At 42.9% G+C, this 17,705-nt stretch overlaps 1 protein-coding gene across 1 annotated transcript in view; it reads left to right on the top strand.

Annotated features, from left to right (window-relative positions):
* Nucleotides 1-17,705, top strand: part of HDGFL3 (HDGF like 3) — a 38,768-nt gene that overhangs the window by 19,195 nt on the left and 1,868 nt on the right. The window contains exons 2-5 of the mRNA XM_075100490.1: nucleotides 4,117-4,193; nucleotides 7,450-7,588; nucleotides 8,885-9,043; nucleotides 10,616-10,762. Coding sequence (XP_074956591.1) covers nucleotides 4,117-4,193; nucleotides 7,450-7,588; nucleotides 8,885-9,043; nucleotides 10,616-10,762 — 522 coding nt within the window. The remainder of the gene's footprint in view (nucleotides 1-4,116; nucleotides 4,194-7,449; nucleotides 7,589-8,884; nucleotides 9,044-10,615; nucleotides 10,763-17,705) is intronic.

The raw sequence follows: 17,705 nt of genomic DNA, 5'->3' as shown, positions 1-17,705 counted from the left end.
CTCAGCACCACTGAGAGCAAAATATTCAGATTGCGTATACATCCCAGCCTGTAAACTACAATGTATGGAGACGGATTTCTTACTTGCGTATTGGTGGGCCCTAGCAACACCATTTGCTAAAGCCCTGCTCTGGTTTGAGAGGTCCAGGCTGAATTTTCTGTTCAGTGTTCCCGACCCTAGGAGCCTGGCATTTGTTTACGAAAAAAAAGCACAGTTACGTCTTTAAAGCTCTGCTGCTTGGTTGGCAAACAAATGCTGGGAAGTGCTGCTCTGCTGAGGTTGTGCAAAAAGAAAGCAATTGTTATTCATTAAGCAGATGACAGCAACGGGAGCAAAGGGGATAAAACTCGAAATATGAAACTACCTGCTTTAATTTTAGCCATAATTGAAGCGGCTGCCCATGATGTTGCTGATGCACGTTTCAGATTTGCACTCCATGCACTGCTCTTGCTGATTTCAGTGGCAGCAAGCTCCAGCTCACTGCCTGCTCTGGTTCAGGAGGGAATGGATCTCCTGTTTGATTGCAGGTTACAACGGGTGCTTTAGAATCTGTTTGTTTCCTTCCAGGAGCAAAATGCAATCGCAGTCTGGCTCTCTGATAGACAGATGCTTTAGTCATTAGTGAGGTTTCTGTGACTACAACACTATGTCCTAGTATGGGTGCACTTATCTCTTTTGTTCCTGCTTCAAAGCAGTGATGCTTTTCTCGCTCTTGTGCTCACGCGCTCTCTCTTTCTCTCCCTCCCTCTCTTTATGTCTATGATCCTGCTGATATGGGGGAAATAATCAGATCCAAATCTTCAGCATATTTAATCAAAAAATCTCATAGCATGGGAGTAAATGGTGACTGAGTGGAGCTGCAGGAGACTGCAGTATGGTTGCTTGTGCAGCTTGCTTTCTGTTACTACAAAACAGCAGCAATCGTCAAGGAGTGCTGGTGTGGTTCTGCAGCTAAATAAGCACTTAGGGCCTCAGCATTCACAGAGGGCTAAGGTGGTTTTGCTGGGAATGGGTGGACTGTGCAAAGCTCTCCTCTCACAGTCTCTAATGCAGGGATTCGCGTGAAACAGGTAAAAAGTGAAGAGATCACTAAATTCCCTGGAGTTTTTGCTACAGAGTTAAATGGCCGTAAGATAGCACTGTCACTTCATATTCAACCTCATTACAGTATTAGCGACATAAGCCTGAGAGCTGGGAAGCTCACAGCAAAATCAGTGAAGGCAGGAAAAGTCTTGACCTCAGCTACACAGTGAAATGTCAGAGAGGGAGCATTAATGGTCTGTCCTTGAGCTGTTTAGCGCAGATTTATACTGCATATGTTTGTATGTGTATGCCAACTTTCAAAAGCTATGAAAAGCTTTTTTATGGTTTCCTGTGATGATACACAGTCAGAGGGGATACTCGGATGAATAAAGAAATAGGCCACAAAATGGGGAGCAGGTGAGCTGTGTGACAGATGTGTGTGGTGTCCTTTGTCAATTTGGTGCTGCTCCCTAGCTAACAGTATAAAGTGCTGGGAATACAACATGAGGCTAAAATCCACTTGGGATGTTACTTAGGAGAAGATCCTCACTGCTTTGGAGCATAGCATGTTGTGTGATGTAAGATCACCGTTCCCATCTGATCAGCGTTCCCTGCTAAGCATGTCTTCATTCCTCTGCTTTACTGATTATTTACAGCTGTTTGCTTTATTTCATGAGAAATTCTTAAAGGGCTGAGACAGTAACTGGACTGTGCTGTTCTGTAATGCAGCCCAGAGCTGGCGTCACATTTCAAGCGGCCAAATGAGATTCACACTCAAGTCCCAGCAGACATTGTTCGTCTCAGTTGTGGGAGTCCACATTTTTCTGGACTCTAGTGTCTCTCTGGACATCTTCCTTGTCATAATGAAGAGGAAGAAGGCTATGGCATCCAGTCAGTTGAGGTGTATTACCCCTGTACTTGGTAAACTGCCAGCACAGCCTTTTTTGGTCTGACACATAGATACATCCATCTTCAAGGAGGCATAAAATGTGTTGCAGAGGAGGACATACTATCTCCCTGGCTGCTATCAGTTTGCAAAGTGAGTTGCAGTGTTTTTCCCCTGCCGTCTTTTTATCGCTGTTATACTGTAATACCTGTATTTAAATCATGAATTAGTGAGCAAATAACAAAGTAGTTAATGTCAGAAAATAATGAGTTGTAAAAAAAATCTTTGGCAGTCTTCTACATACTCCTGATGATGAAGAGGGCACCGAATAGCCTGTCATGTCGTTTCAGTTCCTTTTTACGCACAGTTGAGCTAAAAGTGAATGTATGCTTCCATCTTCCGCCAGTGTGAGTCTTCCTTCTGTGTGCATTTAAATAATAGGTTCTCCTTTTATGTATCAATTCATTAGCTTTGTTAAGCAAAAGTAGTTGAGTAATTGCTGTGCCCACAAGGCGCGTGACACCTCTGACCATCATGGATTGTCTCCTGCAGACTGTGCTGGGCAGTGAGTGCACGTTGACACATAGCCCAGCATGCCAGAGCCCCACCATCCACAGCCCTGAGTCTCGCTGCAGAAAAGACACTGGGAATAGTTTGGAAGTGCTCTTATATTCCCTGATTTTGGCATAGCTTCAGAGAATGATTCACTTAGAAATGGATGCCTGTCTTTTGGGTCTTTTGCAGAACGGAGTCTTGTGTTGTTACAGCTCCACATGGGGCTCTGGTTTCTCTGTCCCCAACGCGTGTCCTTGCAGAAAGACCAAAAGGACTTGCATTCGTATAAAAGCTTGTACTCCTTTGAGAGCTACATAGCCAGCAGATGCTTTACAGTGAAAGAGAACATCCTTTGAAAACAATCTGGTGTTTATTAATCAACAAGAATTCAGTGTTTGGGGTCCTTCGGCAGGAAGAGAGAAGGAAAGCACATGTGGGCCTGGCCTCCTGAGTGAAAACATGCAGGTTCCATCCGCATGCTCTGCTGAGGAGCAGATTTCATATAGCATTGGTTTGTCAGCACTTTACTCTCAGTTCCAGTGACATTTGGCAGGGTGCGATATGCTTATGCTGGGATGGAGTTGCCTAAGACCCAGGCAGCAGGCCATTCACCTGCTCTCTGGTGTTGCCCTATAGATATCTAGCTTCATTAGGCTCCCTCTTAGTTGGAAAGTTCTCTGGACACTTAATTTTAGACGCCCACATATGCTCAGAAGTGCCATTTCTGGGAAGGCATTTTATTTAGATTTAGATTATTTAGATTTTATTTAAAGCTGTGCTGTGTTTCTGGTTTATGTGGGTAGGCACCTGGACTCTGTTATTTCTGTTGCAGAGGACTTAAAAATTAGATGTGGACAGGACTTAAGTCATGGGCCTCACCTCCTGCCTCGCACAAACGCTCTCACTCAGGCATTAGAAGATGGGGTCTAGGCACTGCTCAGCCTGAGGGGTTTGTCCCAGTCCCAGCTATATCTCAGGAGAGCACCTTCACCATCCCTCCCTTAGCTGCTCTACAGCTATATCTTGAGAAATACAAGGCCAAGTATAAAGTGTGAAAGAAGAGATGGAGTACAGCAGGGACCAGTAACCCAAACCTGTTATTAGGATGCTGCAGGGGAAGGAGAGTCCCAGGCTCTCCTGCCTGGTGTGCATTATGCATTTTACACCGGGTACCACCATCACCACCAGGAAGCACTGATGGGAGATTGTCCAGTTTTCCGGCTGCAGAGTCTCAGAGATACTATCTGTTCCCCATTTGTTGCAGAAGTCACTTAGGTGGCTGTGTGAGACAGACAGGATTACCCTCTGGGCATCAGTGCCTTTGATGAGGCAGCATCTGATGTTAACACTTAAATGAAGCAGACTTGATTTTATTGCCTTTGTGTATTATAATGCCCATGAAATCATCAAAACTTTTTGTCTGCTCCTTGGTCTTCTGTTGTATCCCTGTAGTGTTTCTGTCACATCCCAACTTTGTATGTATGACCTGCCTGCCTAAAAAATGAGCAGCTGTCCTCCCTTCCCTACCCCAGCACACAGTGGGAGCTCCCCGGGGTGCGGGATACCTGAACTAGCACTTCGATTGCTTGGTAGGGGTTCTTGGATGAGGGACACCACATTTGGGTATAATCCTTTTTCTGTTTGTCTCACAGATCGATGAACTCCCTGAAGGAGCCGTGAAGCCTCCAGCAAATAAATACCCCATCTTCTTTTTCGGAACTCATGAAACGTAAGTGAATAAACATGATATTTTCCTTCGAAAATGTCGTCTTCCACTGCAGCTAATGTAATTTCCACCAATTTTATTGGAAACAAATCCTGACTGAAGACATTGGGAGCCTAGAAATAGGTCCTATGAGCCCAACTCATTTGTATTAACACATGGAAGTGAAACCTTAAAGTAGATGGCAATGCTGCTGCGTGGATGGCGTATACATGGTCTAAGCATAAATAATAACCAGTGCCTGTGTTTCCCGTGAAGAAAAGTGTTGGCTTATATTTATTAAAGGGTCATCTGAACTTAGGTGCAGGGGCAAGAATTTTTTACTTGGATGTACAGATCAGGCTGTTGTATTCAGACACACTTGGGTTCATGTCCTATGTGAGAACTTGCTTGGTAGTTTGTAAAATGAAAGGAGGCAGACCCCAGAGTCTCACGAAGTCCTCACATAGCTTTAAAACGTGTGCATTCCTTTGAGATTTGTGCTGGGGATATTGTAGGATGGAGCTCTCAGAAGCGATAGAACAGAGCTGGCTGAGCTCTCAGGGAAGTAAAGGAATCAGAACAGAGAGGGTAAGTTAGGTCTTACAGTAATTGCGCCAAAGTAGAGTTTCAAATTTACAATGTACATGTCTCTATTTTAAACTACGTCTAAAATAGTTTTAAAAAAAAAAATCACACTTTCCATTTTGCTTGTTTACATTTTAAGACTTTTCCTTCTCCAGTTGCAGGGAACGAGTTTTCTAGAATTCCTTAAAAAATTGTAAAACTAAAAAATGAAATTCTGATAACATTTTAAATTCCATTTTGGAGGAGTGAAGCTTTATCAAAAATCTATTATTTTTGAATTCTAACATTATTCCAGAACATAAGAAGCCCCTTAGTTCACATGTCACATTTTATTTTAAAAATCTTTGAAGGTAGTTTCTGCTTAATAAAGATCGAAATAGCCTCTCTTTAGTTACAATATTTCTTCCTATTGCTGTAATGAAACAACCTGGTATTTTGATATATTGTGATCTGCTACTGCTGTCACAAAATAATCTAAAAAGAATAAAGTTTAAATAAGCTTATAATGCTTTAAAATCAGAAACTAAAATGTAATTTTTTTAATGGAAACATTTTTCTTGAGAAACATTTTGAGAAAAAACCTGACTACTTTTATTCTGAAATGAATGAATCCCAAACTGCTAATCTCTTTTGTTTTGGATTTTGTTAGCCCATGATCTGACTGTAACATCTGAGAACAGGAAAACAGTTTGTATTTACTATGTTAATAATTTACAAAAGCATAACTGTTAAAAATGAACCATACATTGCAGCTCCTTAGTCGTACAGCACAGCCGTAGAAACTCTTATACTCTCCCAGTGGCAATGAACGTATTTCAAACAAAGATGTAGACAGTTTACTGTACATAAATGGCTGTAGAAACATTTCCATACATTACTGTTGAACTAAATTAAGGTAGCTCATGGTAAGTTTCTTAGAGTTTTCCTTTGTTATTTGTGTTAGAACTGTTTGTATGTAGACATCTCCTGATATTAGCGAAAATATAGATCAAATAATTTATTTAGATCCTTTGCTCTATTGTAGCCTTTAATATTAACAAGACATCTGTTAGTTTGGGAATCACTGTTTGGCTTTCAGGTAGGAATGCATTCTTGGCTTTATAATTATATAATATCGAGATATTTCTCAATGAGACAACTGAGTGTGGATACCATTCTGTCTCCTGTGTAGATGAAAGGAAGCTCTTTCCCCAGAGACTTGTCATCTGATGCATTTAGCCGCCATTTGGCTCTGTACTGGCCAACTTCTTGGCCAGTGGGATGATTTAAGTTAATGAAACTTTGCACATTCATAAATGCTGGGAAGAATCAGGGCATAAATCAGGCATTAATCTGAAATAATGTTTACAGCAAGGAAGATATATGATTCTGTGCTTAAGATATTAGACTGAGACTGAAGAGAGTTGGGTTTTCCTCTGTACTCTGCTATCAGTTTGAGTTTGGCCTTGGGCAAATCTCTGCCTCAGAAGCCCATCTGCAAAAACGGGCAACTTCCCAAACTCGTGGTGATGTTACGAGAGTAAATGTGTTGTAAATGGTAGAGCCCCAAGATCCCGTGGTAACGGAGACCATAGGGTTAACGTTAATTGCAAAGATCATTGGGAAAGTAGGACAGTGATTATAGGGAAAGACGCTGTGACTTGCTCAGCTCCAATCATCAGTGACATAGAATCTTCAATATGGGAATGAAGGGGGTTTTTTGCCTTCACTGTTTTTAATTTAACTTAACTTCCCAGGACCCTGATACAGAGTACAGTAAACGCACTGGATATAGATACCCAATGAAAAGGAAATTAAGCTTTCTTCAATTTTACATAAGAAATTAGAATTTTACTGCAAAGTATGTAGAAAAAGCAGGATAAATCACCACTCTTCTTTTTTTTATTGTTATTATTTTTGCCTGCATTGTGCTGCCTGTGCCTGAAATTAGTTGGCCCAGTGCACAGCTGACTTATGCAGCAGCAGAGCACAAAATCCCTCCTTTGCTGTGCTGCCTAAAAACCAATTTGGCCACAAGCACCCTGTGTGTCTCATTGTTTCCTTGTATTACTCATCTGCCTATATTCACCCATTGTTTCTTGTCTTATATAAAATTATAAGATTTTTGGGAAAGAGAACATTGTTATTGTGTTTGCACAGAATCTAGCATGTGGGGGGCTTATTCCAAGAAAGAAGCTCCCAGGCTTGCTGGCAGTATAGATAATAATAAATGCCACTGCTTTTTCTATCCAGTAGTAAAAGGGATAGGTTTTGGCTCATGGGTTCAAGGCACTCCTTACCTGCTTTAACTTTTCATATGGTATTTTTAGGCCTCTCCAGATTTGTCACACATAGGATTGGAAGTTGGGTTCCTTGCTATCCCAGGCAATTATGTCATATAATCCCTTTCATAAACTGTTCAGGTGCCAGTTCCCAGCAGCAGTTAATAGAATAAATGAGACTTGTTTTAGTTGTTTCTAGAGAGACCCAGCATGATTTTGCAACATCAAACATCAGAATGGTAAGACCATCCATTAAATCAAGACTCACAGCAGCAACTCAAAGCCAGTGTGTTAAACAAACAAATAAAACTGAAAAAGAAATTATGGAATGAGCAAAAGAATAGGGCAAACATTTGCACTGTTAATGGTTTGGGGTTTTTTTTGAAGAGGAGGAATTTAATTCTTTTTTGAATGTTACCTCTGTTAAAATGCAGTGCATTCCTGGGGCCCAAAGACCTTTTCCCATATAAAGAATATAAAGATAAGTTTGGGAAGTCGAACAAGCGAAAAGGATTTAACGAAGGCCTGTGGGAAATAGAAAACAACCCTGGAGTAAAGTTTACTGGATATCAGGTAAATGACTTTCACTTCTGTTCCTCCTTATATTTCTTGTTTTCTTCTTTGAAGACTTCTTGTCAATGTAAAACATTGTATGAGTGGTGTGGAAGGTCCTGGGTTTGGTGGAGCTAGGAAGTTTCACAGCTTTTTAACTGTGTAATGTAAAGACAACTGTGGTCTTGCACTCTGCGAGAAATTGAACTTTAATCATACTGCAGAGCCCTTTGCTTTCTCTGATATTGTGGGGTGGCAAAGTGGAAAATTCTACAGCAGATTTAGTTGAATTAAAAATGGAAGGTTTTATTTACTCCAGTATAAACATGAATAATTTCTGACTTCTTCTTTCTGTTGTTTATTTTTATATCAGGTTCGGTGTATTTTACACAGACCTTAAGGTCACTGCACTTTTGATTTTTACATTGGTAATGTATAACATGTAGGACACCACTGCCAAAGTTGTGAGGGGTGAGAAGGTGGAGGTTTAAGCTGCTGTTACAAAATAGTAGCTGCTGTACAACAGCTCTCCCTATTGGATGTCCAGAGCAAAAAGTCAGTGAAGCTGGAGGGGGAGAAGAGTAGTTGGTGGGCTGTATAAAGTCAAAGAACTTTTCTCATTAAAAAAATGTGATCCTTTGAAGGCAGAAATCACCTCCAAAAGAAGGCAAACACCTATTACATTATTAGCACAAAACCTTACAAACCAGAGATACAGACCACCTGCAGACAAGCTGCTGCCCTCTCAGTTCCTGTTTCATATTTTCAGCCCTACAGATGTTTTTCATACACTTGGGGATTTAAAAAAATCTAGTGAATAGTCTGTGGGAGATAGACTGTCAAAGAGCTCTCAGCCTTCTAGTCAGTGTTTGCTTTTTCCTAACACAGAGATCTTGCCTTTGGGGAGTTTTGTACCAGCCATCTCCTCTCCTGAATAAGTCTCTCCTGTTGCAGCCAAAGTCTAAAAGTTTCCATAGTTTTGCCCAACGTAGAACATGCCAGGCCTCTCCACTGAGCAACCCTTAATTCTCTGGCAAACACATTTTTGTTGCCAGAGCTCCTCTTTCTCTGTAAACCCTTCAGAACATGCTATCCCGCAATCTGCATCTGATAACTGTTTCCAAGTGGTGGCTGAGAAAATTGCTGTTGCAGCCCTTTTTCTTGATAATTGCAATAATAACCTGAGCTCTTCCTGACTATAGTGATAAAAGCATAAACTGTCTGTTACCAGTATTTCTGTCTTCAATACAGAACAAAACTTAAGTAATAAATTTTGGTGATATTTTTGTTGTTTATGTCATTATTGTTATTTTAAAGGCAATTCAACAACAGAGCTCATCAGAAACTGAAGGAGAAGGAGGAAATACAGCAGATGCCAGCAGTGAGGAGGAAGGTGATCGGGTAGAAGAGGATGGAAAAGGAAAAAGAAAGAATGAAAAAGCAGGCTCAAAACGGAAAAAATCCTACACTTCAAAGGTTGTCTTCTGAGTTTTTCCATTGTTACCCATGTGCATTTATAGTTAGGATACTGTCCACCTCATGGCAATCTGTTGATTCCAGTACCATAACAATGGTGTCAGACAGGCAAAGGGAAGTGCTCATGTTTTTGTAGACAGCCTTGGTGAGAGAGTAGTTGAAATACTCTGCCCTGTTCTAGTGCCCACACTTTGAGAAAGAGGGGAAAATCTGGGAAAGATTTCAGAAGGGCTGGAAGGAAAACCCATGCAAAGGTGGACTGATAGGTTTGATCATCTTAGATAGGTATTTCCCCATGAAGAGCAAAAAAAGGCCTTAGGAATGTGCCTTCTGGGAGACATGAGTTCCGGTTTGGTTCCTGTCTGGGAAAATTCAAGCTTCTCTCTCCTGTCTGCAGTGTGAGTGCCCCAGATGCCATGCTAAAAGGTATGGTAGGGTCAGATATGCTCAGCTGCTCCTGCTGTAGCTGAGTGTAAAATACTTCAGTACAGGATACAGAATGGGAGGGAGGAGGAACTGATTCATTAAGCAGGGAGTGGGGCACTCCGTTGGTAGATAAAAGACCTGCATTGTAGTACCTAGCTGACCTGTTAATATCTAAATAACAGCATAGGTGAGGAAGCTAAGAGTAATGTGTCTCAGACTGCCTTGTAATGGCTGGTGAATGTAGTCACCTGCGTAGTGACAACTTTGGGTTCAGATACCCTTCTCACTTCTTATTTGGGAGAAAGGGAACAACATTATAGTAATTTCCTCTGGTTCTGTGTGTGCCTCTAGGTCAGTACTTTGCTTAAAAAAATGTGGGAAGTGTGGCAGAGTCATGTTCGTTCACATTAATGTTATTCTTCTCTGAAAGTGAAAAAAACGAAATTAAATTAAAAGAAGCAAGCAAACAATCTGATCCAGGCTCAATTTGGGAGAGAGCAGGAGTTTTTGTGGTTCATCCACTGAACAAAATGTGTTAAGTAATTTCACCCCCTTTGTGTGTTTTACATTAGAAATTCAGGTCTGGTCTACCATCTTCTTTCCAGGAGACTCTGGGCACACAGAGGATTAGGAAAATGGTGGCTTAATGCCACAATTTATCCTTTTGTACTGTAGAATTGCATAACATAAAGGGAGCAGAAAAGATGTATTGGTCCCACATGGCTTTAATGTTAATATATTAAAGCTGACAGCACTAAAAAAAGTATGGAAAGCAGCTCTGCTAATGTTGTTCTCCTTTTACATCTGTGTGTTTAATCAAAACTTTTGTCAAGCTGGCACCATCTGTTTCATTAACTAGCAAAACCTACAGGTGACCCAACACTAATACCCATCTCCTGTTACTGTGTCTGTCTTACAGTCAATTGTGCTGCCAACCTGTGTTGAACACAGAATTTCTCCTTTTGCTTCATTGATGGCAGTAACTCCAACTATTTCACCTGAAAAACACTTTTCACCCTACACATCCTCCCCAATATTCACCCTGAACAGGGAACTACACGATCAGACAGAATTCCACATACATTCAGAAGTCTCTTTCTATGTCTGAAGCTCAGTTTTTACTCTTTAACTTTTTGATCCTTTTAGAAGTCCTCCAAGCAGTCACGGAAATCTCCTGGAGATGAAGATGATAAAGACTGCAAAGAGGAAGAAAATAAGAGCAGCTCTGATGCTGGGGACGCAGGCAATGACACAAGAAACACTTCTTCAGATTTGCAGAAAACCAGTGAAGGGGTAATCTTCTGTTAATATAATTCACTTCCCGTGCAGTTTGCTACTGGGGCACTTTGGATCTAGGCGTGAAAGGCTTTGCATTGACGTGACCTGTGCATACTGCCTGCGATCTTTTTACGTTGCATTTCAGTGCTCAGAATGTGCCTACCCCTGCACTGGTACAAATTTTGCTCTAGAGAAACGACTGAATGAGAAAAGATACTATAAGCATTATTTTTGTTCCAACACTTGCATGAGTGTCAGCTGAGAGGAACTACTGAAAACCATGAGCTGGAATGATGCAAAATTGATGTGAGAGCAGAATCAGACTGTTTGTGTAATGCATTTTGGTTCACTGAACAGTGGGAGCCTGCTTATTCTTTCACAGTTGTTTAAAATTTGTGCAGTCCCACTGACATCTGTGGAGTTCATGAGGATTCATGTGCAATTTCCAGACTCTGCATACTGCAGGGTTTAGGGCAGATCCTGCTTGGGGTATGACCTTCCAAGGCGGGGATATACAGTCTGCTCCAGAGCAGGTTCATACGATCTCCTTATATGCTTGTGTCAGTTGTGCGTTCATATCAATATTATTTTGTTATGACCACACCAACAGAAAGGAAGGCTGCTGAACAGAGGAATTGGCATGGGAATTCGTTAACTGTCAGCAACCTTTAACAACCACTACTATTTCTGACCCTTTGGAGCAGCACAAGCCTCCCTGCTCCAGCACTTACAGCTCCTGCTCAGAACCAGTTCCTGTGCAGTTCCCATGCCAAGGCTCTGCCACATGGCCAGCAGCCGGGCTGGGCTGTCACAGGAGCTGCTGAGTGACACGAACCCCCAGGTGTGAGAGGAAGGCAGCCAGCACAGGCTCTCATCTGACATTGCCAAGGTGCCTTAGCACCCAGCTGTGTGCTCAGCCTCAACCCTTTCTCACAAAACACTACCTCTGGGGAGCTGCTGTAGTCTCCCACTTAAAGATTTCTCCCAGAGCTTCCTTTCCCCTTGTCCCTCTGTGGTAGTGTGTGTGTTTTGTGGCTCCTCACCTTATAAAGATTTTGATATGTGGGTTATGGTGTCAGGAAGATAATATGCTGTGACCCTCTCCCGTTCAGTCTGAACAAGCAACTGACACAAGGAGGTATGCCTTCCCAGCGCCTCACCCACAGAGTTTGAGAGTCTGGGGCTGATAAATGTGGCGAGTGCATAGTGCATGTGCTGGCCACATTCTGGCTAGAGAACCCTGTTACACTTTCTTCAAATAGGTATTTGAGTGAGAAAACTGGCCATAGGGTCCATCTGAGGTGGAAAGAGGTGGAGGGCAGTGACAGGATATGTCTGAACTTAGGCATATTCTCCATGTAAGGACCAAATGCTTACTGAGTTAGGTCAGTCGCAGATTAAATGGCTAAGAAGTCACATAGGATGTTGGCTTTGTGGCTGGTGACATTCATATGGCTCTTCCTTCTGTATGTGACATGCTTGTAACTGCTGGGAGGTAGAGGCCAGCATGCTAGAACATCTTGGTGCTCTGCAGCATTTTCAGGATTGCAGATATTTCAGCCCCAGTGCTGAATCCTCAGTAGTCTCTGTCCTTCCTGCCACCACCAACTCCAAAGAAATACTCACAGTCAGCACTGTCATACACATCTGAGGAGTTGGCTCTGCTCTGACTTCTGCAACCCCAGTACTCTGCCTTGACCTCACACTGGAACAACCAGTTTTTAACTAGAACTTGGATGCTTTTAACATTATGGGAAAGGTGGAGTTTTAGTAGCATGTACTAAAGAGAGATAGAGAGCCAGTTTTAAGGGCTTTGAGATAAAAGTACTGATAAGTTTGGAGAATTTCACATCCTGATCCAGGTATTTCACTTTGGGCATTTCTGCTGCAGAATCAGCATTTGACATGTAAATCCTCTTTTTAGATTTTGTCAGTAGTGCAATTCTCTTTTAGGGCCAGGAGGGGACACTCTGTCTCCTGGCATCCTCACAGCCAGACAAGGTGTCTTTTTAGAAGGTGCGCCTTCATCAACACGGGACACTCAGGGAAAGAGTAATGAGATTTTGTTTTTTCAGTTGGTGTTAAACACATGCAGTCTAGACTGGCCTCCTGGTGTACAGGGTGGCTGTCCTGCAGCCACCTTCTGCTGGGCATCCTGACTGGGAGTCTGCCAGAGGGCATTGAGGTCCTCCAACCCACGCACATGGACTTCTCTTCCATAGAAAGGAAGGTCAAAAAAGACCAACACGTGCCTGCAGAGTTGGGTTATGGTCCTCTTGTCCACACACGTGAATTCAGAAGAATGTCTAGGTCTGCTAAAAGACACCAGCAGAGATGAGATTATGGTCTCTTTAAAATAATTTAGCCTGCGAGAAGAGCATGGGACCAACAACACACAGTCCGGAGAAGATGGGCATCCTCCTCCCCAGTGTGCAGCGCCGACGCTGTGTGCCCACCGCTGCGCCCTGCTGCGTGCCCAGCCAAGCTCAGGGCGGTTATCTGGCCATGAGATGGCGCCAAGAGCGTACCAAAATGAACACTGGGGTGCAAACCTGCTCCTCCCCCAGAGGCAGGGTGCTGGGGGCTGCGAGACTCACGGCAGAAAAGAGATTTTTTCAAAGTAAGTTGTAGAAAGGTACCATGAAGGCAAAGAGACAAGAAAAATAAGAGTACAGAGCCCTGATCTCAAAGATAGGCATGTTTCATTCCCCTGGTTTTGCCGCCGTGACCAGCTGCTCAAAAGGTGCCTGGTAGTGGAGGCTGGGAGGGGGTGTGGAAGGCAGGTGGGCAGCAGGCTGCAGGCTCACCTACCCTGCCTGTTCAGATCCCCACCGCCTGTGTCCTGGAGAGCCTTTGGCTCCTGTGCTCTGCACCTCCCGGGTCTCTGACCATGCCAGAGTTGCCTAAAGGACACAAGCAGCTTTTCTCTTAATAATACTTCTAATAATGAGGTAGCGATTATGTTTTACAATGCCTGGGCTGCAGGCCGAAGACACATCTCTCTTCTTTGGACCAGAGGAAACCTTGCCTTTTAATCATGCTCTTACCCTCAGCATTATGGGGATCTTCCTGAAGGGTTAACAGCTGAAGTCAAATGATTGCAGAAGCATCCTCACCTATATTTTTAATGAAATTTCTAACCTCCAGGTGGTGGAGGAAAGCTTGAAAATGTGAAATGATGGATGGCTTCCTAAAGACTCAAAACCCAGAGCAAATAAAAGTACTTCCAAAGCTATGATATTTTTTCAGTCAATTTCATGCTGTTCAAGGGCTGAACTTGTGATTTTTTTTTTTATACCTGGGGTTGACAAAGCTGATTTCTCTTCTTCATAGTTTAGTTTCTCAACTATTCATGAGGACTACAGGCATTCAACAGAAGAGACATTGGCTTCCTCGGACTCAGCCACAGTTTATAATTGTGCCCTGCCATTACCTGTTTCTCAAGCTCTTTCCCTCACTGCTGTTCTTTGGCTGACTCCTTCCCCAGAAACATGCAAAGCCTGAATCTTGGGTTTTATTATCTAATATTAATTAACTACTAATATATTAGCTAAGATATCCCATCCCAGAGTTTGCTCAAGTCAAGAGTCACAGACCTCCCCCCCATGACAGTCTTCTGCTGTTAAATACTAAATTGTTTTGGCTTTCTCAAAATACCACATAAACAGAATATTCCCTTAGAAAGTTATTCATTGCTCTGTGCTGTTTACTTTCTATGGTACAGAATTAGCTCATAAATCAGTGAATTCATGGCAGCAGATTTACATTCCACATTTAAATCTCCAGTGACTTGTATGTTTGCTTCTTGGCTGGCATGACTCTGAATCTTTATAACTGAACACCTAAGCTGCTTTTTACTTTTACTGTCTGGATACCCATATAGTGGCGTTTGAAAGCTGGCTGCAGTCCCTGCCCTATTAGAGAGTATTTGAATGTTAAGGTCAGCGCTGAGGGTATGTGGCAAGTTTTTCTTTTGGTATTCATTATTTTAGTTACAGTCCGGACATTGTGTTGGTAAATGAGGCATTCTCTTTGTGTACAGATGCATGTGGCTGCCTTTCAGGAGGCGAATTATTTTACTGAGTCTTTGAAAAATAATGGATTTGTTGGAAATGAAAAAATATTTTTTTTCCGCTCCTGGTACGGCCTGAATATTAAAGTGGGGTAAAGGACTGTGATCTTTTTACTCGCACTGACAATCAGTTACTATCATGGGAGTCAGTGGATCTATTTGCGGAGGCAACTGCTTGCCAGCATGAATAAGGGGATCAAAATCTGGTCCAAAATTACTGCCATCTGATACTATTGCAATTGGGAGAACGTATTTAAAACAGCCTGTGTCCAGGACATACTTTTTGTTGTGATGTTCTTGTGGGGTAGCAACAATTCCAGTTACTGCTGTGAAAGACAAGTGTTATGGCCAAACTGGCCAGAGAAGCACAGGTTCATTAGGTTCATTGTGTCCCTCTGATGTGGTTTTGAGATGTTTGGTTTCTTTGCTCTTTCCTCTTTACTTCTCAAGAATAACATTGGTTACACTGCAGAACAGGTTTGGGGTTTTATCGATGTTAAAAGCATAGCATTTAGGGCTCTATTCAATGTAAAAGCATTTATGTGGGCATTTTTCCAGAATATGAAAACAGAGTACCTATTTCTGTCTGAATTTTATTTCATTTGAGCTAAGGTAAAATCTATCCCTCCAAAAAGATAATATTTGTAAAAATGTGTTTAACTATTGCACAGTAAAAATTTCTCTGTGGAAATCAAGTAGTGGCATACTCTACGGTGTAAAGAGAGTTTGCTGCTGCTTTCGTATAGCTCAGGAGAACAGCACTGCTAAATAATGCTATGGGACGTAACTCAGGAGAAGCATAAAAGTCTGAATGCAAGCTGAGATTAAAGCAGCCGGTATAGATGAAATATACTCTTTGCATCTGTGTGTACATTGAATCCTGTAACCATTTTGACCTCAGACCAACATGGAATAATGATCATGCAGAGCAAGTAAATAATTATCCTTCTGCTCATCCAGCAAGAGCTTTTAAAGTACAGAATGGCTGAGTCAGTTGCCAGACACTGTTGAGGAAGGAATTTTCAGTGCCAGAAAAAACAAGGCAATTTGTGGATTTAGTTTTATTCCCTGCTCTCTGTGTTCTCTGCCCTTCAATTTTATTGATAACTGAAATTTTTCACTCGAATCAGACTCTGTGGTGTTTTCTTTGTGTGCAGTAGCATTGGTCAGTGTAGCACATGTTGTACCATCTTACAGTAAAGCTGAGAGTCTTGTTCAAACAAAGATGATGCAAGTTGATCTGTTTCTGAATAGATGTGAAACCATGGAGACCGTGGAAACTGCTCAGCTCTGCTGCATCCGTGTTCAGCGGCTGCTGCGGGAGCCTGGCAGTGCGTGCTGCCTGGGTGGGGGAAGGAGCCGAGGTCCCTGTGCCGCCCCGCTGGCCCAGGGGGCTACCGGCATCGGGGAGAAGGGAACTTCTGGGGCACCTGGGAGACAAAATGTCTGTCATGCTGGAAGATGGTACTGGGAACTATGAAAATCCTAGAGGATGATATGCATCATTGTTGGGCTCTTTGTTGTCCCTCCTGTGACACACTGTGGCCCAGCAGACCTATCTGTGGGACAGTGAGGAGCAGAAGAATTCATATGCCCAGTGCCCCACGTGAGAATGGTGCCTACCTAATCTTCTGGCCTTAGCCCAGAGGGGAATTGTTGTTAGTAAGCGCAAAGGTTTCATACTCCGAAAGGACACCTTTCCTTACTGGATCTGAGGGCAACACTGTAGGGACTGACCATTTCATCACCCATCCTGCCTATCAGTGCTGAGTAGCAGCTGTCATTAAGAACTTCAGCAGAAGGCATGGTTTGATTGACTAATCATTTGTAGCTGTTTTAATGGGTGTCTACACTTCCCTCTGAAGGGAGAGAAATGGCAGCGAACCCCTCCAAGCCACGTCTCCAAAGCATCTGTAAGTACAATCTTGTTGACTCTTAAACAGGAAGGAGGCCAATAGCAGTGCAGCGCTCTGGCTGAGCAGCTCACTGTTACACCTTTTGGGGAGAGGCAGGGCTCAGGCAGTTCCTGTAAGCCATCACCACATGCATGAGCATTTTATAATAGCCCCTTATCATGTGTCGTGAGGATGTGCCAGGACCTCCCACACGGGAAGTGCAAGTTTCCATTACTTACTGTTTGCAAGCCCCGTGTCATAGGAGAGAACCACCACACTGAACAAACACAGCCCTTAGCTCAGAGGTGCAGCAACCAGACTGGGATCCCAGACTGCTGAGTGGGCACTTCTGTGCTCTCACCCTCCTGGGTAGGGAAGCATAGTCCACTATAGCCATGGCATTGCACAGAGCAGGTACAATGGGCCAGAGGGGGAGAGCTTAGGCAGCAAATGGCTCGTGCTAGTGCAGGGATGTTAAAATGTCTTCTTTTCATATTCTCCTCTGGATCCTGCGTAAAATGAAAATCCCATCATCCCCAGTGGATTTAACCTGTACCCCCCCCACTTATTCCTCGACGTTGATTTTTTTTCTTGGATGATCACAGCAAGCACAGTACTAATTCTTTCGTGCTGCCTTTGTGTTGTGTTTCTTCCCATCCATCAGGGTGTGGGTGGACAAGCATTCACGCTTGGAATTCTTTACGAAGGAGAAGGGACATCTTGCTCAGGGTTAGGCAGTCATGCAGCGTTGCATGTCTTCATGTGTTGGACAAAAGAGGCGGGTCCCTGTGCCTGTAGGTGAGTTTTGTGATCTCTGCTTAATATGAAGAAGCTGAGACTTGGAGACGCTTGCCGTGATCACATGAGGACAGCCTGATCCTGTTCCCACCAATGTCAGTGGAAGCAAGAGCTGACCTTGACTCTGTCATGAAGTAGGAGTTTCTTCCTTTCCTGTCATCACCTTACAGTGAACTCCAAGCCAAACTGTTTC

The sequence above is a fragment of the Phalacrocorax aristotelis genome, chromosome 7 (assembly GCF_949628215.1).
Source record: "Phalacrocorax aristotelis chromosome 7, bGulAri2.1, whole genome shotgun sequence".
NCBI classification, from domain to species: domain Eukaryota; kingdom Metazoa; phylum Chordata; class Aves; order Suliformes; family Phalacrocoracidae; genus Phalacrocorax; species Phalacrocorax aristotelis.
This window is presented reverse-complemented; position numbering and strand designations above follow the sequence as displayed.